The sequence below is a fragment of the Leguminivora glycinivorella genome, chromosome 21, assembly GCF_023078275.1.
Source record: "Leguminivora glycinivorella isolate SPB_JAAS2020 chromosome 21, LegGlyc_1.1, whole genome shotgun sequence".
Classification (NCBI taxonomy): domain Eukaryota; kingdom Metazoa; phylum Arthropoda; class Insecta; order Lepidoptera; family Tortricidae; genus Leguminivora; species Leguminivora glycinivorella.
The window spans coordinates 6,183,400-6,203,712 of record NC_062991.1 but is presented as its reverse complement, the minus strand read 5'-3'; the positions used below and the strand labels follow the sequence as shown (position 1 = coordinate 6,203,712).

Here is a 20,313-nt window from a genome sequence, read left to right as displayed (position 1 = left end):
GCAAAAATAAGTATCGAAGAGATCGACTCAAAAATATGGTACTACGCTCTTATTACACCGGACTAAGGTGCTATGGGATATATTTTTGAGTAAGATGTGTACACCCATATTTTTACACTTGACTGTATGTAGTATATGACATTTATTTCATGTTTATATCTTAGGCTCTTCACCTTCAGTTTTTATTGTTTGTTGATATTATACGAGTATCGGCCAAAGTAGTGGCGCCATCTGAACGATAAATGTTTCTTTATGGTTCTAAGCGAGTAAGCGATGAGTTATCGGCAGTAGAAACGAATAAAAGATACTCGATCCCGTGTAAATATATGTAACCACAAAATTAAAATTTTGAAACAACCCCCGACCGCGACATAATTGACCGATTTTCATAAAACATGGCTAAGAACAATCCCGACTAACTCAGCTTTCAGACAAAAAAAACTAAATCTAAATCGGTTAATCCGTTTAGGAGCTATGATGCCACAGACAGACACACACACAGACAGACAGAACAGACAGACAGAAAGAAAGAAAGACAGACAGACAGACATACACGTCAAACTTATAACACCCCGTCGTTTTTGCGTCGGGGGTAAAAAAGAGACGCGATGATAGCACGAGCGAGTTATATTAAGCCCCCCATTCACGGTACGATATATCTGTACGATCCGTCGCAACAGACTAATCGAAACGACCGATCGACAGTGCATGTCAACATCGTTAACGATTTACTTGATCGCATACGATATCGCAAATCGCAAAAAAATCCCGTGCCATCGAAAGTGTGTGGCCCCTTGCGACCACCGGTTCTATTTTTATCTCATACTTACCTACTGATACTGATTTTATTATTCCGTTCCGTGCGAGTAACTACCGGGGGGGGGGGATCGTTTACGATATCGTAAACGATCGATCGCCTCGTGTGTGACTGGCGATTGCGATGAGACCGATCGTTCACGATATCTGTCCGATCGATCGAAACGATGAATCGTACCGTGAATGTGGGGGTTTATAGTTGTTCGCCGAGCGATGAACTATAACGCCGTGGCTTGCGTGGGCGACGGTCGCGCGACGGCGATGCTGGAAGTATGCGACGCGACGGCGACGGTCGTGCGACCGTCGTCCACGCAAGACACGGCGTAAATCGCTCGCTCTCTTTTACACGCATTTACACGACAACGACTATCTTTTCGTTTCTATTGCCGATAGCTAAATCGCTTACTCGCGTTTGATGAGACCAGTACCTATGGAACGTTTTATTTTTAGACTTTATTTGTCTTTAACGGAGTTAATATTATATGTTTTTGGTAATACAGGGTGGCCCAAAATTACGTTGACAAAGAATAGGAAAATGTTGAAATAAACAAAAATATCGAAGTTACAGAAAATGTTTTTTGACCTATGGACGTAGTTACGCAGAAACGTTCCAATCCATCTGAAATTGTCATTGAAATGAAAGACTTTTGTTTTTCATACAAGGTCTAAAACTTAATGACAATTTCATGTGGATTTGAACGTTTCTGCGTAACTACGTCCCTATATGAATTGTACATATTTTCTACATTCACCATGGATATATCAACAGCACTCATGTCCATTTCGCAAGGTTTGCAATGTGGTTTACATTGTGTAAAGACATTTTTTCCAGATTCATAAGCTCGATACGTTTCAGCCTACTTACGTAAATTCACCTAACTTAAAACTTTGTATAAATTATAGTTTGTAATCAATCTTAAAACCCTAGCCCGTTTATTGATTACAAAAATTAGGATATTTTACAAGCTACACATATGCAATAAGTTAGACGAAAGTCATATTAGAGGTGCAACGGCATATCGTAAAATTTTTGTTCTTATATACAAACGTACTTCAAAGCCAAAGGAGCATATTTTGAAGACGATTCGATTTATTTGGTCAAAAAATATAATTTTAATTTGTAGGACAATCATTCGTGTAAGGACAGAAAAATAATTATACAAACGTTTGTCAACCCGTGTGTTTGTGTTGTATTTTTGGGCCACCCTGTAGGTATATGTCTTTGGTTTTACCATGTGTTTCATATAAGCGAGCCTATTTATCTTCCCGGCACCTACTTAGGCAGATTTATAGGATTAACTCCACAAAGGTTTGTCTCTGTCCTATGTTTCACCTTGGAAGGCAAAAGTTAAACACGGAGTTGAAAGCCCATATATTAAAGACAAACTTCTTTAATAATGTTTAAAAAACTTAGAAAGCGTGTAAGTTATGTGATGACTGATGAGGAATTAGTTAAAAGAATATAAAATAAATCGTGTGATATTTAAATTAAAATTTTGGAAAAACCCCCGACCGCGATGTAGTGGACCGATTTTTATGAAACATGGCTAAGAACACTCCCGACTAACTCAGCTTTCAAACAAAAAAAAACTAAATCGAAATCGGTTCATCCGTTCGGAAGCTACGATGACACAGACAGACACACACACAGACATACAGACAGACAGAGACGTCAAACTTATAACACCCCGTCCTTTTTACGTCGGGGTTTAAAAACAGGACCTTGTATTGTCCACATTAACATAATAAAAGTTCTTGACGGTTAGGAGTTATTTCTAAACCCAATTTCTATTTAATAAGTTGAAAAAAGATATAAGTTAAGTAAATGAGTTGACCGTGACGTCACTCATTTCGATTTCATATGTATTAATTCCATATTAGCAAATCGTTCAAATTCGTTTTGACAATTCTTAAATTATATTGTTCCACTCGTCTCATGAGTCGTACCTATATACGTGGAAACCGAAAGAGGAAGCCTTTGTCCAGCAGCAGTGGGACACCGTATAGTCTTGTAGTAATAATAATAATTCTTAGAGCCTAACATAGATAATTAAAACAAATAATCATTCTAAGAATAATAGGACGTAGTTACGCAGAAACGTTCCAATCCATCTGAAATTGTCATCGAAATGAAAGACTTCTGTTTCTCATACAAGGTCGAAAACTTAATGACAATTTCATGTGGATTGGAACGTTATTGCGTAACTACGTCCGATAATTCTTAAGAGGGCTTTCATGTTAAAAATAGTGAAATCGCAACCGAGCGCTCGATCATACCGTATGTGGTATCAAATTAAAGGGCTTTGCGAGTAGTTTATAAATATATATCACATTATAGGACTTTTTCTACTTGGTCTAACAAAATATGAGAAAATGTCAAAAAGTGGTAATAATTGTACCGGTGAAGGCTCGTTTTCAAAAAATTGGCAAAAATCAATAATAGCAATTTATAATCACTAAGGCACAACAGCAATTTAAGTAAACGTTGCAGATTAATTTAGTACAAAACTTGCTTCGATGTGATGTAGATTTTCAAAGAAATTGTCACTTAATTTTAGGTAATTTCTGAAAAAAATTGAATTCGCCTTAGGCTAGTTTACTCTTTTTCAAAAACTTAAAATAAAAATCTAGTCTGAAATGATTGTGGTACAGGATATACGAATTATAAATTTACCCGTTTTAATATTCAAAATTGTCCAAATTTTACAAATAAGATCGACTGATTCAGCTCTATACGTGCGTTTTTCTAAACGTGCATTAGAGAAAAATTCATAATTAATTTAGTGAGTTAGTTTTCAAAAATCCAGTCTTATAAAAATCAAGATAATAAGATGCTCTAACTGGAACTTGAATTAAATAAATCTATTGGATAACGGAAAGTGTAGTATTTCACCGACTAAAACTATCAATTTTACATTCTTTTGACGTTTTTTTTGAAAGCAGCCTTAAAAAGAAGATGATTTGACTCGAAGGAAAGTAGCCTATTCGTAACATCATACTCATTATATTATAGGATTTAGCAACTCATTTCAAGCGTCTCTGAAACTATCTCAATTATTCATCTATTTGCATAATTATCCAAGTTTAGCTATTATGTAGCTGTGTTCCGTTGTTAACGTCTCATTTGAGTTACTGTTCACTTGTACATTCAGTGCTTTATTATACTATACTACTGGTTTTTGCCTGCAGCTTTGTTTGCGCTAAATTCGAAAATTAAGGAATGCTTCATACAAATTTCTACGCCACATTTTTGGGAAGTGGGGGGTTAAAAAGAGACAAAAAGTAGCCTATGTCGCTCTTGAGCATTTCTTTTTTTTTTGCCAATTTTTTTTTTTTATTGTTTTAGGGAATTTTAGGTCAATTATACTCAGAATCACGAGTACTTTCAATCTCACTGGGAGACAAAAAGTGTCCCAGAATTTCTATACATTTTTGTTACTTTCCTTCTTTGTTATCCCATACAACATGTACGGAAAATTGTAACAAAATAAGAAATAACCACAAAATTAAAATTTTGAAAAACCCCCGACCGCGACCTAGTGGACCAATTTTAAAACAGCCAAACGTGAAGATTGGATGTCGCAGAAGACTTGGGACCTAATCGAAGGAAGAAGGGAACTTCACCTTAAAATCCTGGCAACCACCGACGCGACAGTGCTAGAAAACCTGAGGCTGCAATACCGTCTAATCAGAAAGCAAATCTACCGCAGTACCCGGTGTGATAAACGAGTATGGGCAGATAGTATCGCCGATACCGCCCAACGTGCCGCAGACTCCGGTAATCTCAGGGAGATGTACAAGGCAACAAAAACCTTGGCCGGAAACCAGAATCGGAAGAAGAAACCCCTAAAAGGCAAAGAAGGCCAACTTATTGTGACATCCGAGGGACAGCTACAACGCTGGCATGAACACTTTAAGGATATCTTCCGTGTCCCTAACGACCCTAGCACTGAACGCACACCCGCAGACAGCTCGCCCTTGTCGAGACTAGATATCGACGTGTCCCCTCCTTCTGAACAAGAAGTAGCAAATTCCATCAAATCGCTCAAAAATGGCAAAGCCCCAGGAGTCGACCTCATCACAGCAGAGATGCTTAAAGCTGACCTGCCAACCGCCGTGAATGCCCTAACACCACTCTTGAAAAGCATTTGGCTCACTGAAGAGTTACCGGACGACTGGAACAAGGGACTTCTCATCACCGTGCCAAAAAAAGGAGACCTCAGCGATTGTAGCAACTGGAGAGGTATCACTTTGCTTTCGATCCCATCCAAGGTGCTGTGCAAGATCATTTTGGATAGATTGTCGCAGGCCGTTGAACCTCTCATACGCAAGGAGCAAGCTGGATTCCGACCCAACAGATCATGCACGGACCAGGTTAACACTCTGCGTATCATTTTAGAACAGGCTGCTGAATTTCAGAGGGAAATGTACTTAACATTTGTAGACTTCGAAAAAGCCTTTGATACGCTAAAGTGGACTTGTATCTGGAACAGACTACATGAAATTGGCGTCCCCGAAAAAATGACTAACCTTATAAAGGCCATATACAAGAACTACTCTTGCAGAGTGACACACAATGGCCTTGTTTCGGAGGATATACCAGTAAATGCGGGTGTCCGACAAGGGTGTCTTCTTTCTCCTCTCCTCTTTCTTGTTGTTCTCGATGGCATCATGCACCACGCCATTGCAAATAAGCGCCGCGGCATAGAGTGGGGACTGTCCAACATTCTGGAAGATCTGGACTATGCCGATGACCTATGCCTGCTGGGCCACACACGCGCTGATATGCAAGCTAAGCTGGACGACCTTTGTAGGGAGGCAATGAAGGCGGGACTCAAAGTTAACACCCGGAAGACCCAGGAGATGAGGTGCAGAGCGACAAGTACAGTGCCGCTCCAAATTAGCACAGAGGTTGTGGAACAAGTCCACAAATTTACTTACCTCGGGAGCGTCGTGTCAGAAACTGGAGGAACCGAAGAGGACATCGCTTCGAGAATAGCCAAAGCCAGAGCAACCTTCGCACAGCTCCGCCCAGTATGGCAATCGAGTAAGTTGACACGGAGAGTAAAGCTCAAAATATTCCGGTCAAACGTAAAAACCGTATTGCTGTATGGGTGTGAGACGTGGAAAGTGACAAAGAACATCTCGCGCCAGCTGCAAGTCTGCATCAACCGCTGCCTTCGTCGTATCCTCGGTATATACTGGCCCGAGAAAATATCCAATGTACACCTGTGGAGACTCTGCAATGAAACCCCGATCGACCAGCAGATTAAGCGCCGGAAATGGAGTTGGATTGGGCACACACTCCGAAGGGGTCTAAACCATATACCGAGGCAAGCCTTAGACTGGAACCCCCAAGGAAAAAGAAAAAGTTGCCGTCCAAAGCAAACTTGGCGACGGACTATTATTGCAGAGGCTAAGGCTATTGGAAAGACTTGGAGCGAATTGAAGCACGAAGCTCAAGACCGATCGAGGTGGCGGCGCACTGTGGACGCCCTCTGCCCCACCTAGGGGATATAGGACATTAAGTCAAGTCAAGTCATACAAATTTCTACGCCACATTTTTGGGAAGTGGGGGGTTAAAAAGAGACAAAAAGTAGCCTATGTCGCTCTTGAGCATTTCTTTTTTTTTGCCAATTTTTTTTTTTTATTGTTTTAGGGAATTTTAGGTCAATTATACTCAGAATCACGAGTACTTTCAATCTCACTGGGAGACAAAAAGTGTCCCAGAATTTCTATACATTTTTGTTACTTTCCTTCTTTGTTATCCCATACAACATGTACGGAAAATTGTAACAAAATAAGAAATAACCACAAAATTAAAATTTTGAAAAACCCCCGACCGCGACCTAGTGGACCAATTTTCATGAAACATGGCTAAGAACACTCCCGACTAACACAGCTTTCAAATAAAAAAACCGGCCAAGTGCGAGTCGGACTCGCCCACCGAGGGTTCCGTACCTACAAAACTTTTACGTCACTCACATAATTCTAAAGACTGGGCTAGGCTAGAAGTATAGGTTCTCTAATGAGCATAATTGTGTTTAGCGCCACCTCTCGACGAATTCGCGAACTAATTAGCACAGCTTGCGTGAGGTCTTTTATAATGTTAACCAAATTCAACATTTTTATTTTATTTTAAAGTAGGTGTTTTATGTAAAATTTCGTAGCTATAAATTTCAACACCCTTATTCATAAACGTACACTAAAGTATCCAGCCGATAAAGTTCGTTTGTCCCTTTCTATCACACCAATACGTCGGTCGGGAAATTACTAAATAAATATTATTTAGTAAATACATTATCTATTGTTGTATTTAGGATTTACCGAACCAACGTCGGTGTAAGTCCAAAGAGAACAATATTTATTAACATTTCGCTATTACCAATTGGCAGCTGGGATTTTTCAAGAGATTTTGGCGAACTTCGGTCTTTTACAGTAACATAATAAACTTACCCAAAAAATTAATAGTTGATAACTGATGCAACTAGCTACAGTAAAATTATCATGATTAACGGATTATCGATTAACTTTAACTTCCGTTAAATTTGTTGAAATGTATCGCTTTAACGATTAACGAAGTTAACTTTTATAGCAGTGTTTTTCAAACTTTATGGCGCCATGGCCCATTATGACCTCTCAATTTTTTTCGCGACCCCCGTAACTCGTTTCTAATATTAACTATAACTTAGTGCTGAAAGATGTAATAAAAGTTGTAAATTCGATCAAAAAAAGGTAAAGATTTGCAAACTCGTCTATTGCGAATAGTATGCGTAGATATGGGTGTACTTTATCACTTATCACTCAGAGGTGAGATGGCTTTCGAGAGGAAGGGTTTTGATACGCGTTATAGAGCTTAAATCAGAATTATTAATGTTTTTACAATATTGTTGCTGATTATGTTACGATATTGAAAGTAGCATATCTTGCCGGTATCTTTGACCACTTAAATGTTATGATCGCAAGTCTGCAAAGAAAGGGACGAAAACATAATTACAGAAAAAGATAAAGAACGGATTTCTAGCAAAAATTGAGTTTTGGACAACATTTTTACACAGCATGCAGTTTGCGTATGCAGTTTGATTATTTCCCTTGCATGGCTAAAATCATTCAAGAAATATCATCAGATACGGTGGAGGGCTTGCAAAGTTTAAAAAACCAACTCCAAAGTTATTTCTCAACTGAAACATTGACTGGTGATGGAAAGTTGGATTTTGAATATTTTTTTTTAATATTAAGTCCGTTGAGCTGGCCGATCTCAACGCCTCGGTGAAAGAAGCAACATTTCAATTGATGCGTTCTGGGCTAAAAGAATGGCTGAATATCCACATTTAGTAAAAGAAGCCCTTAAACTTTCGATCCCATTTGCTACTTCATATTTATGCGAGCTGACGTTTTCAACAAATAAACACAATTTATTTATTTATCATAAAATAAGTTGTTTTAAGGTTCGAACCCCGGCTCGCACCAATGAGTTTTTCGGAACTTATGTGCGAAATGTCATTTGATATTTGCCAGTCGCTTTTCGGTGAAGGAAAACATCGTGAGGAAACCGGACTAATTCCAATAAGGTCTAGTTACCCTTCGGGTTGGAAGGTCAGATGGCAGTCGCTTTCGTAAAACAAGTGCCTATACCAAATCTTGGGATTAGTTGTCAAAGCGGACCCCAGGCTCCCATGAACCGTGGCAAATGCCGGGATAACGCAAGGATGATGATGAAGTTGTTTTAAGATTAACCTTTTAATTTTCAAGAATTTGACTTTTTTAAGTTAAACAAAAATTTAACCAGCCTGTCATAAGTTTATCTTAAAGCTGAACTTCGCGACCCCCCTGGATAAATGCCGCGACCCCCTGGGGGTCGCGACCCACACTTTGAAAAACACTGTTTTATAGTAACATTGCAGAGAGCGCACGCGGACACCGGCGCGGCGCCAGTGGACGCGTCTGTGTGCGTGAGCTAGGTATGCATACAACTACAACTGCTGTAGGCACCGCCCCCCTCAGTAGATCGATGCGATAACATCGATTTAAACTTCCCTAGCATCGTGGCGCCCACCATACAAAATTTTTGCTAGGGAATTTTGATTCTTTTTGTACTTGAGATTGAATTCAATTTCAGCAAACTGTTCCGCAGTTTGGCGAAATTATTGTAAGATTTAAGTGTTTTGTTTTTACTTAGCAATAAATTAAAAATTAAAAAAAAAAGTTATTCGAAAAATTTTAGAAACAAAAGAAATTATATTTTATTTGTTTACATGAGAGTTAAAATTCCATTGAAACCATTATGTACTTTAGAAAGTACATTCGGCGCCACGAGGCTAGATACACTGTCACCTACAGTCCGATCGCTTAGTTGCAAATGTGTGCGTCTAGTTGACAAACGAAAACTTCGCAATGTAGTAAAAACTACTTTCATTTTTTTACAAAAACAACGTTATTTCTTAGTAATTAAAGTTCAATTTCAAATGCAAGCAATTGGCGTGCACACTTACGCCGTGTCTTGCGTGGGCGACGGTCGCGCGACCGTCGCCGTCACGTCTCATCGCATCGTCTACTTCCATATCGATAAGGTTTGATTTCGTATGCGTCGCATCGCCGTCGCGCGACCGTCGCCCACGCAAGCCATCGGCTTATCAGTCGCGGTCGTCAGACGCGTCCCATAATTTGTTTCAAGCTTTATACACAAGTTTTCCTTTCAATAGCAATAGCTAACGTAACGCTTGGCTTGAGTAATAAAAACTGTATAGTTAAATTAATAAAATATGTATAAGTAGGATATTGAAATCTTCTTTCTTCGTTGAGCCATCACAGCTAACTTTAACTTACAAACGGTCTTAAGCACCTGCACTTCTGAAGGCGCTTAAGTCATTTATGCTAATAAAAAAAAAACCACAATTCTATGAACATTGGTCAAGTGCGAGTCGGTTTTCGACTTTTCCATACAAAGAACTCATGAGCGCCTGAACGACTATAATGGCAAAGTTAACGTTTCGCACTTTCAAGACTTTACGTATATATCTCGGAAACGATAAGAGATAGAGCAAAATGGACTTCAGATTTGGACTTTCGGTGGCACAAATTCTATGTTTTCGTCAACAGACACCTTTTTTTGGACCGATTTGAATAAAATTTTGCTCAGTCAATTTATAAACGGTCTTAAGCGCCTCCTTTTTAGTAGGAACTTAAGTCATTTTGTACAAATGAAAAAAAAATTGAACAAGTTCTAAAAAGAAAAAGACAGAAATAAATTTCTTTATACCTATCCAACTCGCTTACACAATTTTAAGACGTTTAGTAACTACTTGCAGCGGCAGTGAGTGAAATTCGTAATCTGAGTTTTTTTCTCTTAAGTCCGACTTACGCTTGACTGTAGATTTCTAATAGGTTTTCCTGTAATCTACAGGGAGAGGGCTATCTCGTGTATTTTTTTGAAAATTTTACGCTAAGTAGTTTCGGAGATAAGGGGGGGGGAATGGTAATTTTTTGCTTTTTTTCTTAAATTACTTCTAAATTACCAAAACAAAAAATATAAAAAAAAATATATTTCAGATGCTGATAAAATGCTCTTTCATTTGATATGTAACACAATATAGTTTTAATAACTTTGATTTTTAATTTTCAATTTTACCCCCCATAAGTGACCCCTGTGATTAAATTTCATTTAATTAAATTACATGTCCGTCTTTGGGCCACAGGTTTACATACGTGTGCCAAATTTCAAGTAAATCGGTGCAGTAGTTTCGGAGAAATCGGCTGTGACAGAGGGACAGACAGACACGCGAGTGATCCTATAAGGGTTCCGTTTTTCCTCTTTGAGGTACGGAACCCTAAAAATCGAAATCGGTTCATCCGTTCGGGAGCTACGATGCCACAGACAGACACATACACAGACAGACAAACAGACAGACAGACAGACAGACAGACACGTCAAACTTATAACACCCCGTCGTTTTTGCGTCGGGGGTTAAAAATCGCATGGGACAATTTTTTTAACTACTAGGATTGAAAAGGCTAGTAATTCTGAGTAGAAAGAGCATTTTTTAGGGTTCCGTAGTGAATATAGTTTCGCCATGTCTGTCTGTCCGTCCGTCCGTCCGTCCGTCCGCGGATAATCTCAGTAACTGTAAGCACTAGAAAGCTGAAATTTGGTACCAATATGTATATCAATCACGCCAACAAAGTGCAAAAATAAAAAATGGAAAAAAATGTTTTATTAGGGTACCCCCCCTACATGTAAAGTGGGGGCGGATATTTTTTTCATTCCAACCCCAACGTGTGATATATTGTTGGATAGGTATTTAAAAATGAAGAAGGGTTTACTAAGATCGTTTTTTAATAATATCAATATTTTCGGAAATAATCGCTTCTAAAGGAAAAAAAAGGGCGTCCCCCCCCCTCTAACTTTTGAACCCTATGTTCAAAAAATATGAAAAAAATCACAATAGTAGATCTTTATAAAAACTTACTAGGAAAATTATTTTGAACTTGATAGGTTCAGTAGTTTTTGAGAAAAATACGGAAAACTACGGAACCCTACACTGAGCGTGGCCCGACACGCTCTTGGCCGGTTTTTTTCAAAAATATCACACTTCATAAAAGTGGCAATAAAAGAAATGCTCTTTTCATCCCGTATACTATATCCAGTTAAATAATCGCGTCAGTTCGGCGCTCCTTTTTGTCGTAAGACTGACAAACAAACAGACACACACACACACTTTCCCATTTATAATCTTAGTACGGATATACAATAGTGAAATACCCTACTGTAATATCAAGTGAAATGAAATAACTACACTATTTTGAAACTGCAAAAGTACCAAGTAAGTGTCCCGTGAGAATGTTTTCCAAAATCGCGAATTGTTGACACATTTCGGAAACTTATATCTTATAGACTTTATGACGTCAAACTGCCCGAACTGCCGTAAGACATATTTAAATATTTCGACTTGATGATTCGGGTTTTTTTTTGGTTATTGTAAAAGTTAGGATTAAATTAGAATACAAGTCATTTGATATTTGCCAGTCGCTTTTCGGTGAAGGAAAACATCGTGAGGAAACGGGACTAATTCCAATAAGGTCTAGTCACCCTTCGGGTTGGAAGGTCAGATGGCAGTCGCTTTCGTAAAACTGGTGCCTACGCCAAATGTTAGGATTAGTTGTCAAAGCGGACCCCAGGGTCCCGATGAACAGTGGCAAATGCCGGATGGCAAGGAGGATGATGAGGATGATGAGATTAGAACACGTCCTAACTCTAAAAACCGGCCAAGAGCGTGTCGGGCCACGCTCAGTGTAGGGTTCCGTAGTTTTCCGCATTTTTCTCAAAAACTACTGAACCTATCAAGTTCAAAATAATTTTCCTAGAAAGTTTTTATAAATTTCTACTATTGTGATTTTTTTCATATTTTTTGAACATAGGGTTCAAAAGTTAGAGGGGGGGGACGCACTTTTTTTTCCTTTAGAAGCGATTATTTCCGAAACTATTAATATTATCAAAAAACGATTTTAGTAAACCCTTTCTCATTTTTAAATACCTATCCAACAATATATCACACGTTGGGGTTGAAATGAAAAAAAAATATAAGCCCCCACTTTACATGTAGGGGGGGTACCCTAACAAAACATTTTTTTCCATTTTTTATTTTAGCACTTTGTTGGCGTGATTGATATACATACTGATACCAAATTTCAGCTTTCTAGTGCTTACGGTTACTGAGATTATCCGCGGACGGACGGACGGACGGACGGACAGACAGACATGGCGAAACTATAAGGGTTCCTAGTTGACTACGGAACCCTAAAAATTTATAAAAAATCGCCTGCTTCACATCTAAACCAAAGGCCGGATCTTGCGTTTGTATGGAAAATCGACCTTTGCCTATCCTCTTAAAGGAAGCGTGGGTGGATTGCTAAATCATAGCCACGTCTTACAAGATACTCAGACTAATTGCCGATACCCGCCCGCGCAGGATTCGCTAAGCTCCAGCTTAGGCGCTGGTCCCACCGCACACGATGAACGAGAAGTGATAACTAGAAAATACTCGTAATGAACGGGCGGCGAGATACGTGTGTCGTACATACATAGGTACATGCAGTAGCGGAAAAAATCTATCATACTGCTTATAATTATATCGAAAACAATAAGTCGAAAATTCTAAAAATTAAACTTTTATATCAAGTAAACAACTAGTGTATCATCATTAGTTAGTTCAATTAGTTATATTTCAGTTTTGTATAGTTAGTTATTTTTAAGTTTTTGTGGAATATTGTGTAATGTATGTATGTGTAAATTTACTGAAATAAATAAACAAATATTTGAAAATCTTTATTTACATGAACATATTTACATAATATAAGAAATATATATAAGAAACTAAGACTAAACTAAAAGCTAGCTAATGTCTAAAATAGGCCCTTGAGGCATTGTACCAAGGATACTGGCGACATTTCCTCGCTGTATCGCAATGCTGATACGTTGTGCGAGGAAGTCGCCAGCTCTTCGGTCACCAGTTATCTCAACCAGACGCTTCGCGATTTCTGTGAACAACTTGTTCGCGCTGGGGCCCCATGGACCTAGAGTTTCAAATATTGTATTCATCAGTACAAATTATGTATTTGAATACTTATACGAGTCTTAGAAGTCCCTGCACGTGGCCCGTGGGCAGCCTGATGCGGATTAGAGACTTCCACACCGATGGTGTATGTTACTAATATTGAATTTCTTATTATAAAAACATAAAATAGGGAATTCTACTAGCAATATAATACAGATGGATTGATTTATCGATCTCAGAAGTCGTTAGTATGAAAATAACAACACATCATTATTTGCTATTTGAGGCCCACAGAGCCCTGCATAACTCGGGCATACCCCGGCGGGAGTAAGTCATTTTTTTTTTTTATTATGGACTGATCGGTGATTGACCATAGTCACACCTAATCAACTTAAGTATGTGTAAAAATCGTGAAAGTTTAAATCAGTGTAACACTATAGTTTTTCTGTCTGTTGCGCCGACGAATTTGTTACCGTTTATCGTACATTTTCATGCGTCTTATCGTTGATATTTAGTTAAGTAGCTAATACCTAGTTATTTAGTTAAGTATTAGATTTAAGTTTATTGGTTGGGGACTGAAAATCAGCGGTCTCGCGTGGGTCTCGCTGAGAATCCATTTTACTGCACACACATCTGTAATTTTACTTACTAAGTTTTTATAAGTTCTCAAATTTCCATTTCGTGCTGTGTTGGTAAATAAATATTGTTAAATAATGTATTTTAACATGAAGGTTTTATATTTTCATAGTTTGTATAGGAAAAAGTACGCCTCAAACTGGCTGGAATACTTTTTTATTTTTAATGTGACAACACCAAAAGTCATCTGTCTTTTCATAACAATTGAGAAATTGACCATGTAATTTTTTACTTAAAACGAAATATACGTTTTTAATTCTTAAAAAGCTGTTTTTCTATAACAAATATCTTTTTTTTTTACGAAAATTGCGGATTGCTCCATACAAACTTCTACGCCCATTTTAGGGAAATGGGGGGTTAGAAAGAGACAAAAAGTAGCTTATGTCACTCTCCATCCCGTCTACTATATCCACTTAAATAATCACGTCAATTCGGCGCTCCTTTTTGCCGTAAGACAGACAAACAAACAGACACACACACTTTCCCATTTATAATATTAGTACGGATATACAATAGTGAAATACCCTACTGTAATATCAAGTCAAATGAAATAACTAGGTACTTTTTTTTTACAGCTGCCAGTAAAGAGTGCAAAGACTATTTCAGTGATAGAAAATGATACCTAGTTTGCCGCTACGGCATTTCTATCTTTTCTTTATGCCTTAAGCTAGAAAATAGTCGATAGTTTATCGCTTGCTCGCCCTCGGTGGGACTACTTTCTATAATCAAGTATTCTCCAACCCTGTTCAAGAAACATGATTGAACTAAGAGCGTTTTCGCGTTAACCGTTCTAATATTCAATGTCAGAATATAACCACAAAGTGGGTAAATTTAGCAAGACAATATTCATATAATCGATAGAATATTCCCCTGATTGAACGTTTCCGTGGGTCATAAATGACATAATCAATAGTAGATCTGTGTAAGATTGTACTATTTTATTCATAAAGTTTGTTTAACTAAGCGTTATTAGCCATTCCACACACGGATATCGCATATGAACCTTTAAAAAAACTCGCGACGTATAGTAACAATAGAAAGTGCGAACAAGCGTTCCGTGAGAATGCGAGCCACCCCTGATTAGACCGCGAACTCGCGGCCGCCCACATGTACTTGTAGCGCGGCGGTGGAATCGCGGAGTGAGCCGCCCCTGCTTTAGCATTAAAAGCGACTTATTTATGTTTATTCTTAAAAAGGAAACATTTAAAAGTGATTTAGGCAGTTATTTTAATTGTTAGCTCTTTTACCCTGAATGAAACTAATCTAAATCAAGCAGCCTGTTCAAAAACTTTGCTTCGGAAAACAAAATTTGAGAAAATTAGCGATATAAGTCTTTTCCCTTACAGTACAAGGACGTAAGTACTGAACAGTATAAATGGAGATATGACCTACTTGGTTATAATAGCAGAAACAGTCTTCAAAGTATTACGATCAAAGCCGACTGCTTTCAACACTAATTAATCATTAATCTGAAGTTTTATCAACAATTGCTTGAAACACTTCCTTTGACTAGCCCTTTAGAATTAGGCGATATTATATTGTAAGCGATACTGACATTGATGTATGAAATAGTATACATGTCACCTACAAGATTGTTCGTAGAGCATATAATACTAGAAAGATGTTAGCTCATTACGCATGCAGTTGTTGCCGAATGGCACAAACGCTCACGAAACGAAACGCTCATAGATATCTATCTCTGTCGCTCTTGCGTATTGGCGCGAAAGAGGCAGACTACCTTTCGCGGCGTTTCGTTTACGTTTCGCGTCGCAGAAATGCCATTCGGCTACGGGGCCAGGACTCGCTGGTCGTTCGCATGTACACAGACATCGAAATGATACGCGTGTATTGCGCAATAGCCCAATAGGACCGTCCATTTAACAATGTGTGTGGGTTCAAGCACACGCGACAGGCACGGGATCTCCTTTTCTCTGTCGAGCACATTCGGAAGAGCGATAGAGATAGCTAACTACAATAACGATAATATCGTAAGCATTTGTACTATCAGCCGCAAAAGTGCATGGAGAAATTATAAATGAATTCATTGATAAATTCGCCATTCACTTTTGCAGCTGACATTTGAACACGACAGCTACGTACCCTCCATCTAACTCACGCAGCCAGTTCTTATCTAATATTTACGAAATACTATTTAATTTTTTTTTAAATTAATTTTATAACTTTTATATTCTTTTTTTGTTGCAGCAATGACGAATACCCATACTACTACGGCGAGCAGGAGCAACGCGGACTCCAGAACTTACAGGCGGAGTACGGGGATGATCCCAGCACCAGGCACAACAAGTAAGTGTACAGTGGCTCAGTCACTATGATTAGGTACACAGTGGATCAGTACTTATGTATACATGAGCAGGAGCAACGCGGACTAAAGAACTTACAAGCGGAGTACGGGGATGATCCCAGCACCAAGCACAACAAGTAAGTGTACAGTGGCTCAGTCACTATGATTAGGTACACAGTGGATCAGTACTTATGTATACATGAGCAGGAGCAACGCGAACTAAAGAACTTACAAGCGGAGTACGGGGATGATCCCAGCACCAGGCACAACAAGTAAGTGTACAGTGGCTCAGTCACTATGATTAGGTACACAGTGGATCAGTACTTATGTATACATGAGCAGGAGCAATGCGGACTAAAGAACTTACAAGCGGAGTACGGGGATGATCCCAGCACCAAGCACAACAAGTAAGTGTACAGTGGCTCAGTCGCTATGAGTATACAGTGGATCAGTCGCTATGATCACACGAGTATAACCGGGCTACTGAACTTACAGGCCTCTGCCTACTCTTATGGAGATGATGCCAGCACTAGGCACAACAAGTAGGTAAGTAATTGACTTTTCGATCATAACTAACTCTCCAAAGATTTTAATATTCTAATTACGTTGGTGGAGATCATAATCTAGTCTCAATTTAAGCGATAGCGAACTTTATAATCTTACACAAAATATCCTGTCATTACACGAAAATGCTGTGAGTTAAGACATTTTAATTTATCAGTCTCGTTTTGTACATAATACCACCCGTACGTAAAATGGTGTATCTGTGCACGAGGAGACGTGACTTATACCCTTCTTCATTTGCGATTCAATTGACGACTGACAAGGGTCGCACGATATTCTAATAGGCGACCATTTTTGACAGCACTGATTAAGTCGGCAATTTTATTGTCGCTTCTGAAATTATTTTATCAAATTTTAAATAAATACGTCTCGATTGTCGATCTTTGGTCTCTTGTTTGAAAATGTCGATGATTATTGTGTTCTCGTGCGAAATGTTTGACAGGAAATTAAGAATATAAGTTTTAATAATTATGTTTTGTGTTTGACGACCGGTCTGGCTCAGTCGGTAGTGACCCTGCCTGCTGAGCCGCGGTCCCAGGTTCGAATCCCGGTAAGGGCATTTATTTGTGTGATGAGCACAGATATTTGTTCCTGAGTCATGGATGTTTTCTATGTATATAAGTATGTATTTATCTATTTAAGTATGTATATCGTCGCTTAGCACCTATAGTACAAGCTTTGCTTAGTTTGGGGCTAAGTTGATCTGTGTAAGATGTCCCCCAATATTTATTTATTTATTTATTTATTATTTATTTATGTAATACTTATAGTTCCTATAGTTAGTTTTCTTTTTAACCCCCGACGCAAAAACGACGGGGTGTTATAAGTTTGACGTGTCTGTCTGTGTGTGTGTCTGTCTGTCTGTCTGTCTGTCTGTTTATCTGTCTGTCTGTGTGTGTGTCTGTCTGTGGCATCGTAGCTCCCGAACGGATGAACCGATTTAGATTTAGTTTTTTTTTAGTCTGAATGCTGAGTTAGTCGGATGTATTCTTAGCCATGTTTCATGAAAATCGGCCTACTATGTCGCGGTCGGGGGTTTTTTCAAAATTTTAATATTCATAGAAGTCGTCTACTAAATATACTACTCGTTGTCATCATAAACTCGTACAACAGTTAATATACATTAACAACAAAATATAATAAGGTATTGAAGTTCATTGTAGTGTAAGTAATAATTGTGTATCAACAGAAGTTTGATAAATGTTTCCAATACCAATATTAATGTCACAATAATGGACAGCTTATTCGACCCAATATTAATTGAAGATAGTATTCAATATCTCTGGAACTAATAAATTTTCACTGTTCATAATTATTATGTGTCCCTTACAATATCATTGTCTGAAGATAGGGTGTCAAGTCGAGATATTAGGAAATAATAAAAATAACTTATATAAATGGTGCACTGAGTGAAACTTGCAAAGCATGGATAATGGTGGCAAAATTTTAATTGACATTTTTAACCGCCGCCCTCTCAAGAAAGGTGGTTCTCAATTCGGCTGTGTGTTTTTTTTAATGTTTGTTCCCGGATATCTCCGTCGTTACTGGACCGATTTAGATTTTTTTTTTATTGAATGTATATGCATACAGATTGGTCCCATTTTTATCAGAAACCAGTTCTGGTGATGGGATCCTGGAGAAATCGAGGGAACTCCTCAAATCTGAAAGGAATATGTTTATAGTGATTTTCGTGTTTTTAAGGAGCAGCATGCATTTACGTACACGTGCGGAACAGTGACATTCGGTGCAGTGGAACTGCTGATGATGGTCAGAACGGAACTCCTTAAATCTGAACGGCACGCTTATAATGGCTTTGGTATTTTTATAACAACAGCTTGCGTTTATGAAGACAATTGACTTGTGAGCCCTACATTTTTCAAATTTGTTGCCTTTTTCAGTGCCGAGATTTTGTTGACCCATAGCCAAGCCTTGCTACAGCTATTTCTGTCATCTTCAGTAGAAATAAAAGCTTTTAAAAAAGCGGTAAATATAAACTGTCACAAAGCTCGCTTCACAGACAATTTTAATTTCGTTTTTTTCTGAACTTGTTTGACTTCAATTATTTTATAAATTGATTTTGTCCTTAATCTCCTATTGATAAAGGTATGAATTCTAAGGTTATTGAACTACAAGTTGAGAGTCAATGCCTTTGAGTTATTAATAACTTATTTAAACGTGTATTAAGTTGGGAATTATTTGGAGAGACTCGACATTAATTTATTTAGTTAATGGTATTTATTTACCTGACTTTATGTATTATCAAACAAGGTATATATAAAAGTATACAATACTGATATATTTATAAGTTGAAAGAAGCGTTTCGTTCGCGATTAGGAAACAACAAGACCTCTTAAAAAATATCATTCGTTCTGATATAACTTTTTTATTTTAAATTACTGAACACTTGATAAGTTGACATAAAGAGGTTGCGAAAACAAGAAATCAACTTTTTTCTAATTACTAAAGAATTTGTTTCCCGAGTTTTTGTGTACTTGTAGAAAGCAAAAACATCTACAAAAGTTTTCCCGACTTGAAGGTCAAGGGTATTGATGTTATTAGCCTCAAAGTTATAATCATTCTTATATAAGGTAAGAAGTTTTAGTCACGTGCGACACTGTTGTATCGATAAACAGAATATATTTTCAACCGGATCCCTTATTTTGACACGATTGATAGTCATAATACTCATAATGCAATGATTGCCAGATTCTTATTAGTCATAATTCTGAAACGATTAACTTTTCGGGGTTTTCATGAAAGTCATCTATAGATAGATTACAAAGACATATCGTCACTACTTTGAAAAAAACTTGTATCTTCTTCTGTCAATGAAAAGAGAAATGTAATAAGTATGTATGGAATGCATATAGGCTTACTGCGTTTTAACTTTGAGGAGCAGTGTGAGATACGAGATTTTTTCAAAGTAGTGACGATATGTAACTCCGTATAGACGGATAAAGTCTAAGAAAAAAACGTACCTCAAAGCCATAGCGAAAAATGTACGGTGGTCTAGATGGAGTTACACCTTTGGGTGACGTTCGGCTAGATGGCGCTAATATTGATATTTGACATTTTAACACATATCAAGCTAAGAATATGGGCTAAATTGTCAAATGTGAGGTTCAAAAGCTTTAAGCCTGTGTCGAGAGATGGCAGTCTATGCACTGTGATTACACATTTTACTTTGTCAGTAACTCTCTATAATACTCGATCCTCTTTGATAGATTAGGTTAGGTTTGTTTTATGGCAGTCCTGAAAAGTTACGCGTTTCTGCACAGATAGAAAATATCTCTTCAACCAAAGAAACCTATTTGAACCAAGAGATATCCAGTTTCCCATATCAGGAAGATTTTAATTACTTGATATAAAACATAAAATGTCTCGATGTTTATTACTTGCACTAACCATTTTATATCTTAACATGATTAGCAAAACAATCTTTTT

General features: G+C 37.9%; 1 protein-coding gene across 1 annotated transcript in view; it reads left to right on the top strand.

Annotated features, from left to right (window-relative positions):
• LOC125237502 overlaps window positions 1-20,313 on the top strand; it is a 234,480-nt gene that overhangs the window by 207,901 nt on the left and 6,266 nt on the right. The window contains exon 7 of the mRNA XM_048144622.1: window positions 16,209-16,307. Within this exon, the coding sequence (XP_048000579.1) occupies window positions 16,209-16,307 (99 nt within the window). The remainder of the gene's footprint in view (window positions 1-16,208; window positions 16,308-20,313) is intronic.